This window comes from Lithobates pipiens, unplaced genomic scaffold (assembly GCF_037356315.1).
Source record: "Lithobates pipiens isolate NorthernLeopardFrog02 unplaced genomic scaffold, aLitPip1_a1.2 Scaffold_23, whole genome shotgun sequence".
Lineage (NCBI taxonomy): Eukaryota > Metazoa > Chordata > Amphibia > Anura > Ranidae > Lithobates > Lithobates pipiens.
The window spans coordinates 110,685,593-110,710,966 of NW_027507785.1; the positions used below are offsets into that span (position 1 = coordinate 110,685,593).

Consider the following 25,374-nt stretch of genomic DNA (forward strand, 5'->3'; position numbering starts at 1 on the left):
ATAACTTATTTCTGTCACATGGCATGTGCATACCACAAATTACACCCCAAAATACATTCTGCTACTCCTCCTGAGCATTAAGATACATGTGAGGGACTTTTTCACTGCCTGGCCACATACAAAGGTCCAACGTGCAGGGAGCACCATCAGGTGTTCTAGGAACATAAATTACACATCTAACTTGTCGATTACCTATTAGAGCCAATTTTGGAAAGAAAGCACCCCAATGTATAATCTAGGAGGCATAATGAGTCTTTTGAACGGTTCTTTTTTCCAGACGTTTTTGGAAAATTTGGTAAAAAAAAATGAAAACTCTAATCCCCTAAACAAACTTCCCCAAAATACATTGTCACTCCTGAGTATGCCGATACCAAATGTGTGAGACTTACACAGCCTGGTGACATACAGAGATCCAACATGCAAGGAACACCTAGCATGCACATACCAAGAATTACACCCCAAAATACATTATGCTGCGCAAAGTGTAAACAAAAGATTACCTCTGGTTTTAGTAGTGCAGTTCACAGTATAGCACTGGTCAAGGCAGCAGGCAAAGACTTGGTCAGCAACAGCAAACAATTGTCCAGGCAGCAGGCAGTGATACTGTCCATATACAGTCCAGGGTTATGAAGTCAGATATCATCAGCAGTGCCAAAAATATTGGTCTTGGTAGTAGGCAGGAACATGGTCCATGTGGTATGGTCAGTGCGACAGGCAGAGGCATGGTGGCAACAAGTCCTACAGGCAGAAGTAGGGCCTCATTCAGGACAGAATGGGGACAGGGGTAGAGGCTTCTCCCACCCAAATCTCTTTGAAGCCTCAGAGTCTCCAGAGCCTAATCTAGGAATGAGAAAACAAAAAAATATTTTTCTTCATCCAGAAAAACTATTCTGGAGCCCCTCACATATATGCGAGACCCCTGTGTTGAATCCCACTAATCCAGTAGCAGGATAGAAGATCAGTCCAAGAGGCAGGCAAAAAAACATGGTCAAACAGTCCAAGGTCAGTTCCGGATCTGGCATATACAGAGGTATATACAGAATTGTTAGGCAGAAGCATGGTCGAACAACAGTCCAGACTCGGTTAAAGAGCAGGTAGTGGCAGGAACTGAGCATTACATTTACCATACTTCACTAATAATTCACTGAAGTATGGTATTGGTGGGAACAGTCACCTATGCAGAGGCCTGGTTGGGAAGGACACTGGGGACAATAAGAGGCATCTCTTCTGACTCCTCCACTGATACACACCTTACATTTTTGCATTGCGCCACAAGGCGAGTTAAAATACCGCAAATGAAGCGCCACGTCTGCAATCTCGTGATTGCATCGACGTGGCGCTTCCCATATAGTGCACTGCGCCCGGACACAGTGCACTTAGTTAAATTACATTTTTTTGGGGGGGGAATTTTTTTTCTTAAAGTGGCAGTTTAAAAAAAAAAAACTTTTTGGGGTTTCTACAGGGGGGGGGGGGGGCGCCACTGACAAGTGGTAGCCTTTCTCCAGTAAGAGGTATATGAGATCCAAAACAACTTTCCCACTTGATCCCAAGTAGTCTGGCAATTAGGGGGATGCAGCTGGGTGTCCTTCCCTTCGTACACTATGAAGGCATAAGTGTACCCTGTGGCTTGGTCACAATTTGTATACCTTCACCCCATAGCGGGCCCTTTTGCTGGGGATAAATTGCTTGGTTTTAAGCCTGCCGCTAAATTTGACAAGGGACTCATCCACACATATTGGTCTGGGGTAAACTAGGAAATCTTTCTGAAAAATAATTTAGTAGTAGGCTTAATTTTGTAAAGCCAGTCAATGACCCAAATTATCATTGAAATGTAGGAACCTCATGATCATGAGAGATTTGGCTCTGGGCATTACCACAGAGATCGGCATGTGGTGGATGGGGTGGGTTGACCAATAGGAACGCAATTCTTTTTTTGGGGAGTCCCATACAAAATGTGAGGCCCAAAAAAACCTTCAAATCCTCCAGTGTTAGGTCTCTCCGCTCATAGGGATGGGCATAATAGGGTGTTGGATTATTCAAAATAAACTATTGTACATACAAGTTGCACTGGGCCACGATTTATGCTAACACGTCCTCCATAAAAATGAAAGCAAAGAAATTGATTGGGGAAAAAATTCTCTGTTCACCTGGACTCCTGGCTGGGCAATGAAAGGGGGAATGTTCACTTCTCCTGAATTAGGAGGAAGCCACAAGGGGTTCTGAAGGACATAGGGAAGGCTGGCATGGGTCCTAAACCTTTGGGGCTGAGGCGACACCCTACTGATACTTTGTCTTTCTTGCTGAGGTACTGCGGTGCTGGTGGATGGCACTGCCGCCTCACCAGAACGCCTTCGTTTGGCAGGCAGAATATCTTCCTCTTCTGAGTCTGTCAGTGTTCCACTACTGAGGACTGGCTCATAACTTACGTCACCAAGAATCCAAATTTGAAAGGAATCCAAAAAAGAGCTCCCCTGTTGCTCTCGTCGGCCACGTAAGTATTTGGTACACCTCCTCGGCGGAAAAACATCTTTTGGACATGTCAAAATTAAATGATGAAATATTTTCCCTAACACTGAAAGTTTAGATGGTATGTATTTTGCTGACAACTTAGTAGGTTGGGGTTCCCAAAGCCAAATAGAATATGCAAAGAAAATAAAACAAGCCAAGCAGCCTTGTAAAGGAGCTTCAATAGGGAACTCACAACGGCATAGATACAAGGTTTATTAGAAAAGAGACACAATTCCAATAATGTATGGCTATTAGCCACAAGAACCATAAAATCCTCACAAATATTAAGAAATCATGACAACATTGTCACAATAAAAGTGAAAAACATAGCAGCCCGGGCTCACTTGCACACACACACACACACTCAGCACACATGCGGCCCACATTCGGCTATATCGCAGACGGGAACTCGCCAAACATAAATCAGAGCCTCTTAAGGCAAACTGCAATGAAATGAAAATATGTAGCTTTGCACTTTCCTGCTCTCAAGAGTCTATTTTCAACCTCACCTATTATGCAACTTCAAGTTTAACAGGACGACGAACATCTTTCATTCTTGGTCCATATGGTGAACTTTTCTATACAGCTTTCAACCATATTGATGTGTCCTATAACGTGGAGTGCACAGTCCTCGTGGAATGTTGTGGTAGAGATTTGGTGCGTTTACATAGTATACTTCTGGTGAGTGCATAAACGGAGGAATGATGTCACCTATCTTCAATTTCACACGATGGATTATCCCTTCCAGCTTTAGAGAGTTATTTTATGCATTAATATGGCATATTTCTAGTGAGTGCATAAGGGGTGGAAGATTAGGGTCACCTCTTGTTATACTGCCTCCCATTTTTTCTTTTGGCATCAGGAAAACACTTGTCAGAAGTGTATAATGAGAAGAAAAGGAATTTTGGGACTTTAAATGAGGCAGGAACCAAAAAGTTAACTGCCTCCATCCCCATCTTTCATTAAAATCGAGAGCAAGTGGTGGGACTTTATATGAAGCACAAAAGGAAGTCAAGTGACTGGGAAATGCTTCTTATTCATGTTGTATAATCTAACATACAACTAAATGGGTATACAGTGCCTTGCGAAAGTATTCGGCCCCTTGAACTTTTCAACCTTTTGCCACATTTCAGGCTTCAAACATAAAGATATAAAATTTTTATTTTTTGTGAAGAATCACCAACAAGTGGGACACAATTGTGAAGTGGAACGAAATCTATTGGATTTTTTAAACTTTTTTAACTAATAAAAAAATGAAAAGTGGGGCGTGCAAAATTATTCGGCCCCCTTGCGTTAATACTTTGTAGAGCCACCTTTTGCTGAGATTACAGCTGCAAGTCGCTTGGGGTATGTCTCTATCAACTTTGCACATCGAGAGACTGAAATTCTTGCCCATTCTTCCTTGCAAAACAGCTCGAGCTCAGTGAGGTTGGATGGAGAGCGTTTGTGAACAGCAGTTTTCAGCTCTTTCCACAGATTCTCGATTGGATTCAGGTCTGGACTTTGACTTGGCCATTCTAACACCTGGATACGTTTATTTGTGAACCATTCCTTTGTAGATTTTGCTGTATGTTTGGGATCATTGTCTTGTTGGAAGATAAATCTCCATCCCAGTTTCAGGTCTTTTGCAGACTCCAACAGGTTTTCATCCAGAATGGTCCTGTATTTGGCTGCATCCATCTTCCCCTCAATTTTAACCATCTTCCCTGTCCCTGCTGAAGAAAAGCAGGCCCAAACCATGATGCTGCCACCACCATGTTTGACAGTGGGGATGGTGTGTTGAGGGTGATGAGCTGTGTTGCTTTTACGCCAAACATTGTTTTGCATTGTGGGCAAAAAGTTGGATTTTGGTTTCATCTGACCAGAGCACCTTCTTCCACATGTTTGGTGTGTCTCCCAGGTGGCTTGTGGCAAACTTTAGACGGGACTTTTTATGGATATCTTTGAGAAATGGCTTTCTTCTTGCCACTCTTCCATAAAGGCCAGATTTGTGCAGTGTACGACTGATTGTTGTCCTATGGACAGACTCTCCCACCTCAGCTGTAGTTCTCTGCAGTTCATCCAGAGTGATCATGGGCCTTTTGGCTGCATTTCTGATCAGTCTTCTCCTTGTCTAAGCTGAAAGAGACTTGATTACACACAGGTGGATTCTATTTATCACCATCATTTAGGACAACACTGGATCATTCAGAGATCCTCGCTGAACTTCTGGAGTGAGTTTGCTGCACTGAAAGTAAAGGGGCCGAATAATTTTGCACGCACCACTTTTCAGTTTTTTATTTGCTAAAAAAGTTTAAAATATCCAATAGATTTCGTTCCACTTCACAATTGTGTCCCACTTGTTGGTGATTCTTCACAAAAAATAAAAATGTTATATCTTTATGTTTGAAGCCTGAAATGTGGCAAAAGGTTGAAAAGTTCAAGGGGGCCGAATACGTTCGCAAGGCACTGTATAACCTCCAAAAGCATTTGATCATTTACAACATAAGTTACATAGTAGTCCGCAATCATTGAAAGAGTTATAGAACAGACAATGGATACATTTTTATAAAATGTAGCACAGACCCCCGAAGTAGCTGCTAGTTTGAGTTGGGCCTGCACTCTTCTGAGAAAGCCCCCTTTAACATAACTCTGTCCCCTTGACACAGCTGTGATGCAATAATAATATAGTACAATATGAAACAGTATAAAGTACCGTATTTTCTGGCGTATAAGACAACTGGGCATATAAGACGACCCCCAACTTTTCCAGTTGCAATATAGAGTTTTGGATATACCCGCCGTATAAGACTACCCCTCTTCCAACGCACACCAAACAAAAATTAAAAAAACATTAGATTTGATTTCAATATGGTAATTTTAATTCAAATGCTTATGTCATGCAGGTACTTAGCAGGAAAATTGTCACTTATAAACATAAGGCTGTTTTTCATCAAACATGTAAACATAAAACCGTGCAAGTGGATTAAACTTTTCCTAATTCACTCTAAAGCTGAAAGGAAGGATAAGACAATAAACCCATGGGAGCTACAATGCGGTTTGTTTTCTAAGCTGTCAACCAAACTGGAACTGATGATTATAAAAGAGTAAGATAAACAATAGAGAGAAAGCAAGTGTCAGGCAAGTCCCTGGCGAGTTAGCAACACCCATCCTAACTGCAAGCTACGGTATTTTTACCGGTTTTGCTGGCGTGACAGTTTCCCTTTAAAAGTCTACAAAATCCTCCTGTTCGTCATCTGATATCATAAGTAAATCAATGACCTCTTGTGATACATTTGTAAGGCAGTCGTCATATGGATCGAATTCCGTATCAGATGGTGTGGTCTCAGCTTCAGCTTCCTCTTCTTGCCATAAGTAGTCATCCTCCATACCATCGAATTACTTTGATATGCCACACTTCTTGAAAGACTTGATTTACTGTTTCTGCATCAATATCATTCCAGGCTTTTATGACAAACTAGCACAAAACATCCAACTGTGGCGCACGCATGTTTCCTCCTTTTGTAAATGACTTTTCGCCGCTAACCATCCATTCATTCCACTGTTCTCGAATGCGGTCTTTAAATGGCTTGTTTAGGCCCACATCCAGTGGCTGTACCAACGATGTCAATCCTCCAAGAAAAACTGCCGCATCTGTGTTTAGTCTTGCAAGCCTTTGCTTGGTGCTGGGAGTTAAATGAGCCCTGAACATATCCCACACCAGTAGACTACGTTTTTGAATAAGTCGCCCTGGTCGCCTGCTCCATACATTATCAGGCCATAGCTTTACCCCTTCATCCATCCAGCCTTTTTCATTCACATGTACAAAACAACCAACAGGGAACTTGAGTTTCGGCATTGTTTTTCTTTTAAAAATAATCATTGCTCTCAGTTTGGCGCCATCAGCTATGCATCCTAGTACCACTGTAAAACTGGAGTTCTCATGTCCGGTTTTAATTAAAATAGTTTTTTCACCTTTTTGATGGACAGTTTTATTTCCAACTATAATCAAAATTCAATGGAGTTTCATCCATATTTCCAATACTACTTAGCGCACAGCCATGTTTAGTGCACTGTTGTATAATGTATTGATGGAAACTATTTACTTGCTATTTGCTCTCAAGATCTGCAGGCCATTTTTGGGCAATTTTCGTCTTTTGCCTCAGTACCATATTATGCCTTCCCATGAATATAGTACAGCAGGATACAGTGGCCTTAAATCTGTTGCTGTGATCTGGGTTAGATTTGGCCCACTGAAGTGCAAAGAAACTTATTTTATGTCACTACATAACCGTTTTGGCGATGCTCATTCACCATGTCTGCTTCATATTTCTTTCTTTTTGCTGGTGGAGACATGGTGGGGTTTTGACTGCTGGACATTTGTATACTGTACTGTATGGTATGTACGGTACTGGTGCTGTACAGGTATAGAGATACTGGTGCTGTACTGTACAGGTATAGATACTGGTGCTGTACTGTACAGGTATAGATACTGGTGCTGTACTGTACAGGTATAGATACTGGTGCTGTACTGTACAGGTATAGATACTGGTGCTGTACTGTACAGGTATAGATACTGGTGCTGTACTGTACAGGTATAGATACTGGTGCTGTACTGTACAGGTATAGATACTGGTGCTGTACTGTACAGGTATAGATACTGGTGCACTGTATGTACAGGTATACCGGTAGATACTGGTGCTGTACTGTATGCGGTATAACAGCCACTTTACCAGCGATTTGCTGGTTGTTGTAAACAAGTGATATTCTGATTGGTCAGCTCTCCCTGCCTGCCCAGCCCTCCCTGTCTACAAGACTACTGCAAAACACGCCCCTTTCACTTGTCTGGCCGCTGTATGTCTTTTTTTTCTGGGCATCCCAGACACCTGCAGCTTGTATCTTGCATACAGGGCGGATGCGACGGCGGCCACGGCATTTTGGAGCTCCCTCCGCGGCAACCAGAGGTTTCCAGTACGCCCTATAAGACGACACCCGGCGTATAAGACGACCCCCGACTTTTGAGAAGATTTTAATGGGTTAAAAAGTCGTCTTATACGCCGGAAAATACGGTACCTGTATCGATCCCTCAGGATACTCTGGGTCCACCTGGTGGGGAAAACAGTACGCCACACAATTGTACTCCTAACCAGAAATACCTTTACTGGAAGTATAACAAATAGGTGAACTGCACTGTCGTCCCAACGTAGAATGTCCGCACAGTATTAACCAACAATCAAATACAGTAAGCGACATATATGTATGTTATTATCTAAACCTGGGAGCTCCCGCTACTTAACCAGTTGCTGACCGCCGGCCTTCAAATGATACTACTTCAATGTTCGGCCTCTCTATGTGACCAGGCTGTGTAAAAGTCCTACACATGTGGTATCGCCATACTCGGGAGGAGTAGCAGAATGTAATCTGGGGTTTCATTTTTTGCAATATACATGCTATGTGTTAGAAATCTCTTATAAATTGACAACTTTGTGTTAAAAAAAAAAAAAAAGGCATTAATTTTTTTCCACATTTTCTGAAAACTTCTGGAAAAAAAATTAACCCTTCAAAAGACTCATTATGTCTCGCAGATTATACGTTGGGGTGTTTGCTTTCCAAAATGGGGTAATTTTATGGGCAATTCCATTGTCCTGGTACTCCAGGGCCTTCAAAAGTGTAATAGGTGGCTGTGAAATGAGATGTCATTTTTGCTTGTAGAACGCCTAAAGGTGCCACTTCAATGTTGGTGCTCTGAATGTGGCCATGCTGTGTAAAAGTCTATGTGGTATCGCCATACTCGGCAAGAGTAGCAGAATGTATTTTGGGGTGTAATTTGTTGTATGCATACGCTGTGTGTGAGAAATAACCTGATATGACAATTTTGTAAACAAAAAAAAAAATCTTAATTTTGCAAAGAATTGTGGGAAAAAAAATGACAACTTAAAAAAAACTCTCCATGCTACTTAATACCTTGGAAAGTCTACTTTCCAAAAACAGGTAATTTGGGTTGTATTTGTACATTCCTGACTTGTTAGTGTCTCAAGAAATGGGATACACCTGATGTACTGAAGGCTTGATTAGATGTGATCAATTTTCAGTGATTGGCACCATAGTTTGTAGACTAACTTTCACAAAGACCAAATAATATACACTAATGTGGATTATTTTTTACCAAAGATATGTAGCAGTATAAATTGTGGCCAAAATTTATGAAGAAAAATGACTAATTAGCAAACTTTTATGACAAAGAAAAAGGAATTTTTTGCCACAAAATTTTTTATTTTTTTTTATTTATAGCACAAAAAATAAAGAATCCACTAGTGATTAAATACCACTAAAAGAAAGCTCTATTTGTGTGGGAAAAAAGGACGCAAGTTTCATATGGGTACAGTGTTGCATGACTGAGTAATTGTCATTCAAACTGTGAGAGCGCTGAAAGCTGAAAATTGGTCAGGAAGGGGGTGTAAGTGCACTGTATTGAGGTGGTTAAAGTTTTACGTGAGGCCTCACTTAAAGTACTTTCTGCTTTATCTTCTTTCTTCGCTAGTGTGAGTGGTTCCTCGGGTATTTGTAATCCAAAGGGGTAGGTGGGAAAGTTAACTTAAAATGCTCCAGGTATAGTTCCAAGAACTTGTAATCCCACTTGGGCGCTAAAGTGAACTACGCCTCCAGCCTACTAAATGTCAGTTGCTCAGTTATTCTTCCGTGGAACAACAGATTCCAGCATGGCCTATGAGTGAGTCTAAGGGCGTGCAATAATAAATGATGGTGGGCCGTAACCCACTCACCAACTGGATCAGAGTTCTGGATGATGACTTGGGTCCGGTAACTGTAGCTTGCTTCAGCTTAGACTGGGTCAAATGCTCCGCTGACTGGATCCGGTCCTCTGCTACTCCGACAAGCGTCTCCGAACCTCGTCAATCCGATCACCCGCTCTCAGGCTCCGTCAAGTCACCTTGCAAACAGTGCGGTTTGCAATCCGCGGTGACTGTCTGCCTATGTATCCGAGGAAGCTCCTCACAGTTCAGCACAGGCAGGCAGCGTGGTCCCAAGAGACCAAATATGGCCGCTGCAATCCCTTTTATCCCCTCCCCAGCATGCACTGCATATCCGAGTGTTCATGGGTAGGTTACGCAGACTCTTGGGTAGCAAAGGTCAAACCTCTTATCAAAACAAACAGTACTTCCTATGAAAGTCTTTGTGCTTATTATCACCATGTCTGTGCATTACCAGATATTGTCAGTAGATGGCTCCAAACACAGAGCCATCGCAATGTCCACAGATTTAACATTGACATATGCATAACCACGTTAATAAACAAATATATCCCCGCTACACAAACATAGGTAAATTAAAAACAAAAATAAATATAAACAAAGAATTATAACAAAAGAGGAAAATAATAAAATGAAAAATGAAAAGGAATAAACATGTCAGAAGTGATTTAGCAGATAGAGGAATGAAGAAGCAGACAGAAATTACACTTCGTGTTTTTAATTGAGTCAAGTCGTTCATATTTCATGTCCGAGGTTTACAAACCCTTTAAAGCAAGCAGCATCAGAGTAGTGAACAGGCTTTATATTACACTAATTCTCAATACTCCTGGTGCCAACTTACTGATTTACTATATACAAAATGGACTAAAGTAATTGGATTGTAGCTTTCATTTTCAACCTGCAGTTATAGATCTCAGCTCAGTCTTGCATACTCCACTTACTTCAGGGTGTTTCTGAACTGAAGAGATAATAAAGGACCCTGAACATTTGTAGGTAAGTTTCGGAGAATTGGGAGGTGTTCCTACAGCAAACAAACATGTTTAATACTGCAGTTATTTAGCAAGCAGGTAAAAGAACCTCACCTCGTCATGTCGGCTTTTCACCTCTATAATATCCCGCTTTACTACAGACCAGTAGAAAACAAGCCCAGGAACAGCATTACCAAATGTAAAAGGTGTCTGGTTGCTAGATATTCCCATTACATAAACAGGCATCTGTTGTGAATGAAAACATTGTATTATGAAAACTAATTATGGATGCATAACATTTTAATGTGCACAAGCACACAATAGTACATAAAAAAATACATAAGATAGTAGAACTAAAAACTAGCCTATAAATCAAAGATAGCAGGCACCTGTGAAATAAATACATAGCAGCACAAAATATTTTAAATTATTAGAGAGGCAAAAAATGTTTACAACTCCATGTCAGAGTTTTAGCCAAAAATGTTGCATGCTACTTTCATATTTATTTAATACATTGAACAAGCAAAATAAATCCTGCCCTGCAAAGTGAATTATGTTTTTTTATTAATATAATGGTCATTAATGTCCATTTTTATTTTTTTTATTTTTAAATGAATTGTCTTTTAGCACACTCTACATTCTTAATTGTGACTCTGCAAAGCTCTAAATTAGTACTCAATTTATCATTTTATACATTAAGGCCTCATGTACACTGCTGCTGGTAAACGGATGTTCAGAGGCAGTTGGATGCTTTTTTCAGCTGTCCCTGAACTCATCCAATGTTCTCTTATGTGTACATGTACACGGGTTTGTTTAATGTTATTTTTAGGCAGTTGCGTTTATAGGCTTTTCTTTGAAGGCAAAAAAAATTAGTTCAGACGCCAAACACGATAACGCTCCTTTAGCCGTGTTTCGGTTACAGGTGTTTTTAAATTTTTGGCTATTTTGAAAGAAAAAATATTATATATTTTTTTATTATTATTATTTTTCAAACGCTCCTAAGGGTGGCAAAATTCACGCTTTAAACATGGGTTACTATCTGTCAAGTTTAATCATTCAGCAGAGGTTGTAAAAACAACCCCATGTACATTAAACCTTAACCACTTCAATATCGGGCCTATTCTGGCACTTCTCTCCTATGTAAAAATCATCATTGTTGAAGAAAATTACTCAGAACCCCAAACATTATATATATTTTTTTTTAGCAGATACCCTAGTGAATAAAATGGTCATTGCAACTTTTTATCTCACACGATATTTGCACAATAATTTTTCAAACGCCTTTTTTTGGAAAAAATAGGATTTTTTTGTACTCTGTAAAATCCCTTTCTCTGTAATTCACAGACTGACACAGCTCCTCTTAGACCATTGGGTTGTTACACCACCTTCAGGAGAGGACTAGGCATGACATGTTAACATGTAATATAAAAACTAGAACTTTCTAGTTATGCCCAAGGGGCGGTCCCTTAAGTAACAACCCCACAGCCTGCCTTGCAGCTTCAGTACGTCAACAAGCAGTATAACAGAGAAAAATAGGAGGGGCGGGTGCTGTGTCAGTCGGTGACAGAGAAAAGGATTTTACGGTGAGTACAAAAAAATCCTATTTTCTCTCATATTCACCGACTGACAAAGCTCCTCTCTTAGACCATTGGGACATCCCCAAGCAGTGCCAAAACGAGGGGTGGGAAAACCACATAAAAACTTCACCCACCATGGTATGTGGGAACTAGTATAAACTTTACCCATAAAAACGGCAGTGTATGGGAATAAAACTTTTTCCCACAAAAAAACAGGGTGCTCCTCAACTGAGAGGCACTACCTTCAAACCGTACCAGAACTGAGGTAACAAATGCAACAGTGCGTTTTTACAAAGAAAACAGGAAAAAAATGTATGTGCAATTGCAATTATGCAGCTACCTGCAAAAATTTGCGGTCAAAACAGGCATCAGCCGATGCACTGACATCTACCTTGTAGAATTTTGTAAAAGTGTGAACAGACAACCTGGTCGCCGCTTTACACACTTGAGTGACAGGCGCTTGATGTCGGAAGGCCCAAGATGTTCCGATTGCCCTTGTGGAGTGGGCCGTGACCGGAAAGAGGGGCACCTGCCCCTTCAAGGCGTAAGCCTTAACTACAACCTGTCTGATCCACCTGGAAATGGTGGCCGACGAGACCGCCATGCCTTTTTTCAGACCAGCCACAGAAAACAAACAAGGAGTCTGACTTCCAAAAGGGAGCCGTAGCAGACAAATACACCCTTAGAGCCTGAACCATGTCCAGGGCATGAAGGGCCACCTCCTTAGAATGTGTCTGCTTAGGACACAGATGGTAACACAATGTCTTCATTGATGTGGAACGCCGAAACCACATTCAACAGAAAAGTTTGCGGACGCAACACCACCTTATCCTTGTGGATAACCAGATAGAGCGACTTGCAAGACAAGGCCGCCAGTTCCCAAACCCTCCTGGCCGAAGTAATGCTCACTAGGAAGACCACCTTCTGGGAAAGTCAATAGAGGGAAAATGGCAGTTTTTGAAGCACCGATAACACCAGGTTCAGATCCCAAGGGGATAACAGTGGAGGCACCGGAGGAACTACATGTCGGACCCCTTGAACAAAAGTGCTAACTAGAGAGCGAGATGCCAGGGGTCGCTGAAAAAAAAAAAATAATAAAAAAAGACAGCTGATATTTGTCCTTTAATGTGCTTAAAGCCAATTTCTGGTCTACTCCTTGCTGTAGAAACAGCAGGATCCTGGATATAGAAAAGGAGCGTGGACGCAAGACGAAGACTTCCGTGCTCTCAGCATAGTTAGAATCACTGAGTCCAAAGACCTCGGTTCCTCAACACCTGGCTCTCAATAGCCATGCCGTTAAAACCAGCGATGGTAAAGCAGGATGGAGAATTGGACCTTGAGACAGAAGGTCCTCTCATAACGGCAGTCACCAAGGGGCGTCCGCCACCAAGCGCACTAGGTCTGCGTACCAAGGACGCTGAGGCCAATCTGGGGCAATCGGTATTACTGGGATCCCCTCGGCCTCCACTCTGCGGAGCAGACGTGGCAACAGTTTCAGCGGAGGAAAGGCATAGATCAGCTGGTATTGATCCAACGGAGCCACCAGCGCGTCTGATGTGTCTGCCAAGGGATCTCTTGTTCTGGACACGAATCTTGGCACCTTACAATTGAGATGGGAGGCCAGAAGATCCACGTCTGGTGTGCCCCATCGCAGGCACAGTAGCCTGAACACCTCCGGATGCAACGCCCATTCTCCTGGGTCCAGCATCTGGTGACTTAGGTAGTCCCCCTGCCAGTTCTCCACTCCCGGAATGTAAATGGCCGACAGGGCTGCTACATGTCGCTCTGCCCACTGAAGGATGTGAGTGACCTCCCATCATCCCGACCAGAGGCCCTGGGTCAACTGAATTCCCATCACTCCACCCCAGCCGGTTAGGCTGGCGTCCGTTGTGATCACTGTCCATTTCAGAGGTAGGAATGACTTCCCGGAACGAAGTGCCGGGGACCTCAGCCACCAGAGCAGGGGATCTCTGACTAACTGGCTCATCTGAATCTGCCGATCCAGGGACAACGAAGATTTGTCCCATTTTGTCAAAATCTCCTTCTGCAGGACTCTGGTGTGAAACTGGGCATACTGCCCCAGAACTCGCATGCAGAAGCGTAGCGACGACCACCTGTGGTTCATCAACAGTTTTTACCGCGGCTCAGAGTCGGCAGCTTCTCTGAAGGGAGAAACACTCTAGCTTCCATGGAGTCCAGCAGTAAGCCTAGGTACTCCAAACGCTGAGTCGGTACGATCACAGACTTTTTTTTAGGTTCAACAGCCACCCAAATTCCTGCAGGGTCTGTCTGGTGATCGTCACATCCTCCTCCAACTCTGAGGCAGAAGATGTTCTCAGGAGGAGATCATCTAGGTATCCCACGATCGCAATCCCACGTTGCCGCAGCAATGACAAAACAGGAGCCAATAGCTTTGTAAAGACTCCATTGGTCGGACAGCCGAGAGGACAACAGGGCTGCAAACTCCCGAAGGCAACCACCCACCCATGTTGCGGGCGGGGGCAAACCTTTAAGCGCTAGCACTTTTGCTTGCAGGCTTGCAGTTCCAGGGACGCTTTGGTCCTTAAGAGGTCATCCTGGGGACGCTTGATCAAAGCCCCTGCTCAGTAGCCCATGCAGCATCCCCCACAGGGAAGGGAAGAAAGTGACAGGGAGAGAAGAGAGGGAGGTGAGGGACCCCCGAATGGACCTCCCAGGGAATGCCCAGCTGCTCAGCCCCACCGAGACAGGGAGAGCTGTACTTACCAGTCCCAAAAAGCTGGGAGACAGACCCACTCTCTGATCAGTACGGGGTGGCTGCTGGCCCGGCACACTGATGCAGACATCAGTAGCCCGGTCATATGTGTGCCTCGGAGCATTTATGCTCACCGACCGCCTCTGGTGCTGAGGCATGTCGTGGCCAACCCAGCGGGGAGCTCTGATCTGCACACGCTCGCTGGCCAGGCTGGGGAGACTACAAGGATAAGAGTATCCAGCCTGAAAGCCAGCTGGCTGTTGATAGATCACAGGATCTTTAATCTTGCGCAAAAAGCAAAGCTTCTGCCAAAAAATCCACGGACTGATGGGCCCCTGCAGGGTTCCTAGGTCCAATAAAGTGCAAAGGTCATATGATACTGTGCAAATAATCAAATTTGTGTATCCAACTTATAAATGTGCTGAATTTTCTTAAAGTGCAATCTGTGACAGAAAAAAAATAAAAAAAATATTCTGAATCCAAAATCTGAACTAAAATAAAGTCTTGATACTTTTCAAATACTGGAAAAAACTTGTTCATAAAAATTCATCTAGAAGCTTCTTTAAAGTGCAATAGATGTTCAAAACGAGCCAATTCATGCATCCATTGTGATTTGTGCAGTCCAGGGTGCACCCCACCATTTCCCCCAGCCTTTCACCTCAATTAGCAGCCCCTACAGGCCTAGTTGTGCTGTATATTACTGCCCGATACTCCCAATTGGCTGATCGATCTCCTATGATTGGCCGCTCTAAATCGATCCCCAGCGATAATCCGATCTCAACCAGCATCAACAGTTCCCAATTGTTCACTCCTTTTGCTAGGAACAAGAAATTCCAATGGATATGTCTGTCCAAAGCCTGGGACCCTTATATCAACTCCCTCTGGTGAAGCTGAAGTTTTGGTTGTGGTGTTATAGACCAACCTTATGTTATTAATCCAGCAACCAATTACAAAAGGTAACAAAAGCTCCAGATTCAGTCAAAGAGTAAAGTAGTAATCGGTTTTCTTGAAACACATGTAATGTACAACCGATGGTTTATTCAACTCCCAGCTGGTTTTCCAGGTCGCCAGGAACAAGAACCACAGGTGGTCCTGGAGAACATCCACCTATAGTTGTCGATTCTCACTGTCGTTTTCCTGTGGATACGGTTTACTCGTACTTTGCCCTGTGGGATAGGTGGATTCCTCTCCGCTCTCATGATCATTGAAACTCCACTAGGTGAGATCATGCATGGAGCCCCCAGACCAAAGGAGATTAACAGTTATTTTGTGTTTCTTATATTTGTGAAAAATTGCAACAACTGTTGTCACCCTCTTACCAAGCTGCTTGGTGATGGTCTTGTAGCCCATTCAAGCCTGGTGTAGGTCTACAACCTTGTCCCTGACATCCTTGGACAGCTCTTTGGTCTTGCCCATGGTGGAGAGACTGGAATATTTTTGGTTGTTTCTGTGAACAGGTGTCTTTTATACAGGTAACAAGCTAAAAGTAGGAGCACTCCTTTTAAGAGAGTGCTTCTAACCTCCGCTCATTACCTGTATAGAAGACACCTGGGAGCCAGAAATCTTGCTGATTGATAGGGGATCAAGTATTTATTTCATTAAAATGCAAATCAATTTATAACTTTTTTGAAATGCGTTTTTTTTCTAGATATTTTTGTTGTTATTCTGTTTCATTGTTAAAATAAACCTACAATCAAAATTATAGATCAATGGTTCTCAACCCTGTCCTCAAGTACCCTCACCAGGCCATGTTGTAGAAATGTCTCAGATAAAATAGCTGTCCATAATACTAAGTCCTTGACTCAGATTTAAAGCACCTGTGCAAGATAAAGGAAAACCTGCAAACATGGCCTTTTGGGGGTACTTGAGGACAAGGTTGAGAACCACTGTTATAGACCGATCATTTCTTTGTCAGTGAGTAAATGTACAAAATCAGCAGGGGATCAAATATTTTTTTCCTCACTGTAATAGAACTATCTATGTCAAAGCACAGCTATGTGCTTTGACATAGAACTATGGGAAAGCACAGTTAACCTGTACAAAGTGCTGCACCTGCAGTGTGGGTAGACCGCAGCGCATCAGTGTGAAAGCAGCCTTATAGTGGGTTCAGGACCGCAAGTTCTCATTAACATTTGCGGTTTGGGGGGCATTAAAACCCCACAGTTCATTGTAGCCTGCAACCGGTTATCACTTAAAGTGGAATTTCCCCAATAAATCATTTTACTAATCGCTTTGTGTAAAATCATTCCAACAGTCTCCTTTCTCTTATAATCAATCCTGTTTATTTTTCCTGATTTCACCGTTGCATGCGCATATTTGCTTCGGTTTACAGGCCCACTTATCGTGCTGTCAGTCCTTTCATTATATGCCATTGCTCACTCATTTCCTCTACAGCACCAAAATACTGCAAGATTTTAGTCCCATTCACAAATTCCTGATAATTTCCATGTGACTCACGTCGTCACAGGGGGTGTACAGCACAGTGTGGACTCAGAAGACATTAGCTGACATGGCACCGACTTCTCCCAGAGAGGAAGATTTTACAAAACACTAGAAAATAAGAGACATACAAAGGGGCTTAACATTAATGCAGATTGTTTTCTAAAGATTTACTGTACTGCCTTTATTAAGGAGATTTTTGTGGCCCTCACTCTTCAAAAGGTTGAGCACTCCTGCTATAGAAGGCAAGTAAAGTGGAAAAATAAAGGATATAACATTAGACATAAATATTTATACAAAAGAATTCTGAGATTAGTTAAAAATATGCTTAAAGTGTAAGTAAACCCCTCCTATCATTTTCAGGCACGGAAGCTGCCATCTTTGCCTCTGTTTAATCTACAACTGACAACTGCCATGATGCTGCACATGTGATCAGTTTAGACACCAGCCATTGGATGGTTTGACAGTTCGGTTGAGAGTACAACCAATGGGAGTTACATTTCCGGCATGTGCCAGAAATGAAACTGTTTTATGGATGAGTTTACTTCCACTTTAAGGCCCTGATCACAACTATTCATCCTAATGATCTACGATGCATCAATGCGCATGTTACTTGTCAACCCAATGTTTTCAATAAACTGGTCTGGTTCATATATATACGAGGATGTCCTCAGGAGCATCATGAAAAATAGTCCAGGTAGGTTTTTTCATCCATTGGTGTGTGTTGAGGGGCACATAGCAGTCAATGGGAGCTGAAGAAAATGCACGATACATACGTTTTCATCCACTACAAATGCTTAGTTACTGAGGCTCAAACCTGGCAACTGACCATGAGCAGCTGGACTGGCTATATTTTAGAAAATGTCAGGGACCTCTCACCCTAGCTGAGTACTTATGCATAATTTAAATATGCGTAAATGTGTGAAAATGAGCATCAAAAAATGAATGAAAAATTCCTTAAAACAAAAGTTCTCAGGTGTGAAGCCGGCCTGAATTTAAAATGTCATCTTACAAAGATGTTTTTTCCATCATCTTTACCCACATTTGTTGCCAATACTGCATCCCTATCCTGAAACCATACAAATATACAACCTGAACCAAGATTGGCGCTGTCCCCACCTGTACATTTCAACTTGAATGCATCTAGTTAATACAGTGGTGTGAAAAAGTGTTTGCCCCCTTCCTCATTTCCTGTTCCTTTGCATGTTTGTCACACTTAAGTGTTTCGGAACATCAAACCAATTTAAACAATAGTCAAGGACAACACAAGTAAACACAAAATGCAATTTGTAAATGAAGGTGTTTATTATTAAAGGTGAAAAAAAATCCAAACCATCATGGCCCTGTGTGAAAAAGTGATTGCCCCCTAAACCTAATAACTGGTTGGGCCACCCTTAGCAGCAACAACTGCAACCAAGCGTTTGCGATAACGTGCAATGAGGCTTTTACAGCGTCCTGGAGGAATTTTGGCCCACTCATCTTTGCAGAATTGTCCTAATTCAGTTACATTAGAGGGTTTTCGAGCATGAACGGCCTTTTTAAGGTCATACCACAACATCTCAATAGGATTCAGGTCAGGACTTTGGCTAGGCCACTCCAAAGTCTTCATTTTGTTTTTCTTCAGCCATTCGGTGGTGGACTTGCTGGTGTGTTTAGGATCATTGTCCTGCTGCAGAACCCAAGTTCGTTTCAGCTTGAGTACATGAACAGATGGTCGGACATTCTCCTTCAGGATCTCTTGGTAGACAGCAGAATTCATAGTTCCTTTTATCACGGCAAGTCTTCCAGGTCCTGAAGCAGCAAAACAGCCCCAGACCATCACACTACCACCACCATATTTTACTGTTGGTATAATGTTCTTTTTATGAAATGCAGTGTTCCTTCTACGCCAGATATACTTGGACACACACCTTCCAAAGAGTTCCACTTTTGTCTCATCGGTCCACAGAATGTTGTCCCAAAAGTCTTGGGGATCATCAAGATGTGTTGTGGAGAAATTGAGAAGAGCTTTGATGTTCTTTTTGCTCAGCAGTGGTTTTCTCCTTGGAACTCTGCCATGCAGGCCATTTTTGCCCAGTCTTTTCCTGATGGTGGAGGCATGAACGCTGACCTTAACTGAGGCAAGTGAGGCCTGCAGTTCCTTGGACGTTGTTGTGGGGTCTTTTGTGACCTCTTGGATGAGTAGTCGCTGCGCTCTTGGGGTAATTTTGGGCGGCCGGCCACTCCTGGGAAGGTTCACCACTGTTCCATGTCTTCGCCATTTGTGGATAATGGCTCTCACTGTGGTTTGCTGGATTCCCAAAGCTTTGGAAATGGCTTTATAACCCTTTCCAGACTGATAGATCTCAATTACTTTCTTTCTCAATTGTTCCTGAATTTCTTTGGGTCTCGGCATGATGTGTAGCTTTTAAGGATCTTCTGGTGGACCTTACTGTGTCAAGCAGCTCCTATTTAAGTGATGCCTTGATTGTGAACAGGTGTGGCAACAATCAGGCCTGGGTGTGGCTAGAGAAATTGAACTCAGGTGTGGACAACCACAGTTATAGTATGTTTTAACAAGGGGGGCAATCACTTTTTCACACAGGGCCATGATGGTTTGGATTTTTTTTCCACCTTTAATAATAAACACCTTCATTTACAAATTGCATTTTGTGTTTACTTGTGTTGTCCTTGACTATTGTTTAAATTGGTTTGATGTTCCGAAACACTTAAGTGTGACAAACATGCAAAGGAACAGGAAATGAGGAAGGGGGCAAACACTTTTTCACACCACTGTATATTCACTCCGCTCTGGGTGTTTCAGCTCTTTCAAAAGTCCACTGGGTGGCAGACATATATAAAAAGAGTATAAAACAAGAGAGCGCACGCCAGCCCTTGTGTATTATCATTTATTAAAAAGTCAATTGATTAAAAAACAGGGATTGCACTCAGAGATTGCCGGTGTATGCATATCAATGTTTCCACGGCAGCCTCCTCTCCTGGTTTGTAGGCTCTTACAGTGGCTTGCAGCGAGGTATGGTAAACGCTGCAGGCTTACATTGCCTGCTATCCACTACCGCACACCGCCCACACACTCACACGGACCAGCCAGCTGTGTGTGGCGTCACCCGCAGCCAGGGGGAGGGATAAACTGCGAACGTGCCGACTGCTGAAAAGGCATAAATAACTGTTACTACGACAACATGTTTCGGAGGCGTGGCCTCCTCCTTCAGGAAAAGCCCTCTAGTCCACCAGTGACTTTAATACACACGGACCCTACCGCCCCTCCTCGCCAGCAGCCAATGAAAGAAACTACAGACCAGAAGCAGGAAGTACACAGCGGGACATCATAATTAACCAACTGCTACACGCTCTATGAGTAAGCGCTGGTCTTAGCGTGAAGCGCGTCAGTATTTCTTGTTCTAAATTTTTGTTTCCCTTTGCTGTGATGTTTCGTGTAATATGGAGTGTTTTTACTTGAAGAATTAAAGGCTTTTTTACTTTTTACTCAATCCGGAGTGCGGCTATCCAGAGTTTTGTTCGTTTTCTGTATATTTAGCCAACTGCTACACATATAAAAAAATATATATATATCTATATATATATCTATATATATATCTATATATATCTATATATATATATATATATATATATATATATATCTATATATCAGAACGGTACGTGCGATGAGGACCCATTTTGGCGAGTGTACTGTTTAGAGTAAAAATCCAAAAGGATTCTCGTTTGCAGTCGGTCAAAGCGTTCACCTTCTGGAATAGACATCGGTATGGATTCTATGCCAAAAAGTTCCAGCCCCATAGTGCTACCATCATGTTTGTGCTTGAAGTGACGTGGCACACTATGCTTCTCAATCTTCTTCTCTACAAACCTCCTACGCTCACCAAAACGGGTCCTCATCGCACGTACCATTCTGATATATATATATTTTTTTATATGTGTAGCAGTTGGCTAATTATGATGGTTTAATACATTTTATAAATTCTATAAATTTCATGTAATTTACATATATAAATATAAGAATAGCATATATTTTATTTTAATATAGTATCTAGATTTTATAAAATTTGATGTAATATCATATAAATATATAATCTAAGTTTTGATGAGATCCTGTAATATGCATTTTTACTCCGCTTGTAGTGTGTATAAATATATAATTTTAATTTAAGAATGTTATATATTATATATTTATAGTATATAATATTGTATTTTAATATTCGTTGTAGTATGAAAATTAGATCTATAAACTTCTATGACCATTTGATTTGCAATTATATAATTATATATGTTAATTGTATATTTTAGTTTTTGTTTTCTAAACTGTTGTTAAACTGTTCCCTCCGCTTTGTAGACATTTCCCGCTGTGTACTTCCTGCTTCTAGTCTGTAGTTTTTCATTGGCTGCTGGCGAGGAGGGGCGGTAGGGTCCGTGTGTATTAAAGTCACTGGTGGACTAGAGGGCGTTACCTGAAGGAGGCCACGCCTCCAAAACATGTTGTTGTAGTAACAGTTGTTTATGCCTTTTCAGCAGTCAGCACGTTCGCAGTTTATCCCTCCCCCTGGCCGCGGGTGACACAGCTGGCTGGTCCGTGGGCGGTGTGCGGTAGTGGATAACAGGCAATGTAAGCCTGCAGCGTTTACCATACCTCGCTGCAAGCCACTGTAAGAGCCTACAAACCAGGAGAGGAGGCTGCCGTGGAAACATTGATGTTAGGCATACACCGGCAATCTGAGTGCAATCCCTGCTTTTTAATCAATTGACTTTTTAACCACTTAAGGACCGCCATATTGCCAATGTACGTCATTACAATGGCACAGGCAGGCACAAGCACGTACATGTACGTGCCTGCCTTCCAGCGGGTGGGGGGTCCGATCAGACCCCCTCCCGCTGGATACGGCGGTCCGATCGGACCCCCTCCCGCTGGATACGGCGGTCCGTTTCCCTCCAGCAGCGATCCGTGATGAGGGGATGGCCGTTGGTTTCTGGCCACCCCCTCTCGATCGCTCCTGGCCAATGACGAACTTCCTCCCACTGTGTATTGTTTACACAGGAAGGAGGAAGTGATGTCATTCTCCTCGGGGCGGTCTTTTTGACCGGACTACGAGGAGAAGACTAAAAGTAAGTGCACCAAAACACTACACTGACACATAGGTACACATAGGTACACAAACCAGCCCCCCCGATCGCCCCCGCCCCCCCCCCCCAGTCACAGTGTCACTGATTGCATTGATCATTTCTTTACTGATCAATGCATTCAGTGTTAGTTGTAAAAGTAAAAACTGTCAGGGCAGTTAGTGTTAGGTCCAGGGTAGCCCCCTATCACCCCCCAATAAAGATTTAACACCCTGATTGCCCCTAGAGTTAACCCTTTCACCCCTTTTGCCACTGTCACTAAGCGATAATTTTTCTGATCGCTGCATCAGTGTCGCTAGGTAGCTAGTTATTTTTTTAGGTTCACCGCCAGGTTTTTATAGCGCTAGGTACCCCGATATACTACCCAATAATGGTTTTAACATCCTAATTGCCCCTAGTTAACCCTTTCACCCCCTTTTGCCAGTGTCACTAAGCGATCATTTTTCTGATCGCTGCATCAGTGTCGCTACTGTCGCTAGGTAGCTAGTTATTTTTTTAGGTTCACCGCCAGGTTTTTATAGCGCTAGGTACCCCGATATACTACCCAATAATGGTTTTAACATCCTGATTGCCCCTAGTTAACCCTTTCACCCCCTTTTGCCAGTGTCACTAAGCGATCATTTTTCTGTTCGCTGCATCAGTGTCGCTACTGTCGCTAGGTAGCTAGTTATTTTTTTAGGTTCACCGCCAGGTTTTTATAGCGCTAGGTACCCCGATATACTACCCAATAATGGTTTTAACCCCCTGATTGCCCCTAGTTAACCCTTTCACCAGCGATCACAGTATAAGTGTCACTGGTGACTCTGGTTAGCCAGTTAGTTATTTAGGTTCCCCGTCAGGTTTTTATATAGCGCCAGGGACCCCCATATACTACCTAATAAAAATTTGAACCCCCTGATTGCCCCTAGTTAACCCTTTCACCACTGATCACCGTATAAGTGTTACGGGTGACTCTGGTTAGTTTGCTTTTTATAGCATCAGGGCACCCACCATTTATTACCCAATAAAGGTTTAACCCCCTGATCACCCAGCGGGTGATATCAATTAGGTTTTAGGGTCAGGGTCTGCGTCGCCCCAGGCAGCGCTAGGTTAGTGCCAGTACCGCTAACACCCACGCGCAAAGCATACACCTCCCGTAGTGGTATAGAATCTGAACAGATCAATATCTGATCAGATCTATACTAGCGTCCCCAGCAGTTCAGGGTTCCAAAAAAACGCATTGTTAGCGGGATCAGCCCAGATACCTGCTAGCACCTGCGTTTTGCCCCTCTGCCCAGCCCACCCAAGTGCAGTATCGATCGATCACTGTCACTTACAAAACACTAAACACATAACTGCAGCGATCGCAGAGTCAGGCCTGATCCCTGCGATCGCTAACAGTTTTTTTGGTAGCATTTTATATTTAAATCCGGAAGGCAGTGCTTGGTTTTCGGGGTCCCGTACGTGGCTAGGCTCCCAAAAAGTCCCCCACATGTGGTATCCCCATACTCGGGAGAAGCAGCAGAATTTATTTTGGGGTGTAATTTGACTTCTGCCCATAGCATGTGTGAGCAATATATCATTTAGTGACAACTTTGTGCAAAAAAAAAAAAGTTTGTAATATTCCCGCAACTTTTGGCAAAATATAAAATATTCCATGGACTCAACATGCCTCTCAGTAAATAGCTTGGGGTGTCTACTTTCCAAAATGGGGTCATTTTGGGGGGTTTTGTGCTATTTTGGCATTTTATGGCCTTCGAAACTGTGATAGGTAGTGAGGAGTTAAATCCAAAATTTGCACCCTTAGAAATCCTGAAGGTGGTGATTGGTTTTCGGGGTGCCGTGCGCGACTAGACTCCCAAAAAGTCCCACACATGTGGTATCCCCATACTCGGGAGAAGTAGCGGAATATATTTTGGGGTGCAATTCCACATATAACCATGGCATGTGTGAGCAATATATCATTTAGTGACATTATTATTATTTTTTGTCATTATTCAATCCCTTGGGACAAAAAAAAAATATTCAATGGTCTCAACATGGCCCTCAGCAAATAGCTTGGGGTGTCTACTTTCCAAAATGGGGTCATTTGGGGGGGTTTTGTGCCATCTTGGCATTTTATGGCCTTCAAAACTGTGATAGGTAGTGAGGAGTAAAATAAATGTATGCCCTGAAGGCGGTGCTTGGATTTCGGGGTCCCGTACGCGGCTAGGCTTTTTTTTTTGTCATTATTCAATCCCTTAGGACAAAAAAATAAATATTCAATGGGCTCAACATACTCATCAGCAATTTCCTTGGGGTGTCTACTTTCCAAAATGGGGTCATTTGGGGGGGGGGGGGGGGGGGGTTGTACTGCCCTGCCATTTTAGCACCTCAAGAAATGAGATAGGCAGTCATAAATTAAAAGCTGTGTAAATTCCAGAAAATGTACTCTAGTTTGTAGACACTATAACTTTTGCGCAAACCAAAAAATATACGCTTATTGACATTTTTTTTACTAAAGACATGTGGCTGAATAAATTTTGCCCTCAATGTATGACTAAAATTTAGTTTATTCGATTTTTCTTATAACAAAAAGAAAATATCTTTTTTTTTTTCAAAATTTTCGCTCTTTTTCCATTTATATCGCAAAAAAAAAATATCGCAGAGGCAATCAAATACCATCAAAAGAAAGCTCTATTTGTGGGAAGAAAAGGACGCAAATTTCGTTTGGGTGCAATATTGCATGACCGCGCAATTACCAGTTAAAGCAGCGCAGTGCGAAATTGGAAAAAGACCTCTGGTCCTTAAGGTGTTTATTGGTCCGGGGCTGAAGTGGTTAATAAACGATAATACACTAGGGCTGGAGTGTGCTCTCTCGTTTTATACTCTATCCTGAAACCATACAATTCAACTGCAGTCAGTCATAAAATGTTTTGTAGACAGGTGTTTGGGGGATAAAAATTTTTTGCATATACAAAGTATGCAAATGTGAATCTTCAACTTAATGAAAAAAAAATGTAAATGTTCAACGGCTGTTTACATCAAGCTCCCTAGAGATGGTCTTATAGTGTTTACCTTTTGACATGGTGTTCTAAAACGTTCTTTCTAATCTCCTTTAGACAACACTCTTCTTTGGTCCATATTTAGTGCAGTGCACATTCTGGTACCAAACGCCATTTAAATCGGTCGTCTGATTACAAAAATAAAGATCTTTTATGTGGTACTAATTACAGAAGATCGTGAGTTTGAAATTCACTATGATCCAATTATAATCTTTTCTAGGGGTAGCAACAAATCTTCCCAGG

The 25,374-nt window shown here is 42.4% G+C and overlaps 1 protein-coding gene across 1 annotated transcript in view; it reads right to left on the bottom strand.

The window, feature by feature from the left end:
• The window catches only part of NUP210 (nucleoporin 210), a 353,934-nt gene that overhangs the window by 119,580 nt on the left and 208,980 nt on the right, over window positions 1–25,374 (bottom strand). The window contains exon 27 of the mRNA XM_077452181.1: window positions 10,340–10,471. Within this exon, the coding sequence (XP_077308307.1) occupies window positions 10,340–10,471 (132 nt within the window). The remainder of the gene's footprint in view (window positions 1–10,339; window positions 10,472–25,374) is intronic.